The sequence below is a fragment of the Nannobrachium achirus genome (genome assembly GCF_963921795.1).
Source record: "Nannobrachium achirus genome assembly, chromosome: 15".
Lineage (NCBI taxonomy): Eukaryota > Metazoa > Chordata > Actinopteri > Myctophiformes > Myctophidae > Nannobrachium > Nannobrachium achirus.
In genome coordinates, this window is record NC_137822.1 from 29390691 (window position 1) to 29391642 (window position 952).

Sequence of the window (952 nt, forward strand, 5' to 3'; positions counted from 1 at the left end):
TGTGTTCATTTTATGGCCATATATGGAGTTCGTATTAGGCATGCCAAATATGGAGTCCAGGCCAGTCTATGATATCATATTGACATGGGGTATTGTCGATTTATCAATGTTTTGGAGAGCCTCCCAGCGACCTTCCATATCCCATCCCTTTTATGCCCATATATGGATATGTCGGAATGAAAGGGTATGTCGTCATCATCATGATGTCATACAGTAATACTGATGTTATAGACTAGCCTCTGTTATAGACTAGCCTCCAAGTACTCCAATAACAGGTACCGCACGAAGTAATCTGAAAAATGGCAGACTACAGAGAAGCACGCCTGGCCACTCGGCCAAAGACACTAGATCCGAATGAATATTTTAACTTATCGCCAGACTTGAGACGTGCCGAAGAGGAGAGAGCAGCCATACGGGCAAACCTGAAGCGTCAATACCAGCTGCAACTCAACAACCCGCACAGAAAAGAGCTCATTGAAGACCCTGCCCTGACACGTTGGGTTTATGCACGTACCAACCCCTACCCTCACTTCAAACCCACACCAAAGACATCTCTTCTGGGCGTGCTCTTTGGCGTTGTGCCTCTTTTTGTTCTCTATTACACCTTCAAGACAGACAGGGATAACAGAGAAGAGCAAATCAAAGCCGGCACCCTCGATCGCAAGTTCAAGCTGTCTTACTGAGCTCCTGTGCCTGTAGACGGCCTGAATGTGCTAGATATTCCGTGTGACACCTGCTACCGAGTGTTTAACCAGAAGTAGCAGAAGTACCACCCAAGGAATTTAAGTTGATGCTTTGCAGATCTGTTTACATTCCCTGGGCATGAAACCAGTGTTGTGATTGGTTGAAAAATACAGCTTCCGGGAGAAGCAACAGAAGCAGAACGGAAAATGCAAACATATAAAAATAAAAACAAAAGTAGATGCCCACCACTGCAGAGTCTGGGGGTTTG

General features: G+C 45.6%; 1 protein-coding gene across 1 annotated transcript; it reads left to right on the top strand.

Moving 5' to 3' along the window:
* Positions 1-299: 299 nt before the first annotated feature.
* Positions 300-683, top strand: LOC308299743 (NADH dehydrogenase [ubiquinone] 1 beta subcomplex subunit 4-like; the record flags this gene model as incomplete). The annotated part of the gene is made up of 1 exon (XM_080743533.1): positions 300-683. One exon carries the CDS (start codon positions 300-302, stop codon positions 681-683), a length of 384 nt encoding a protein of 127 aa, XP_080599659.1.
* Between the last annotated feature and the right edge of the window lie 269 nt (positions 684-952).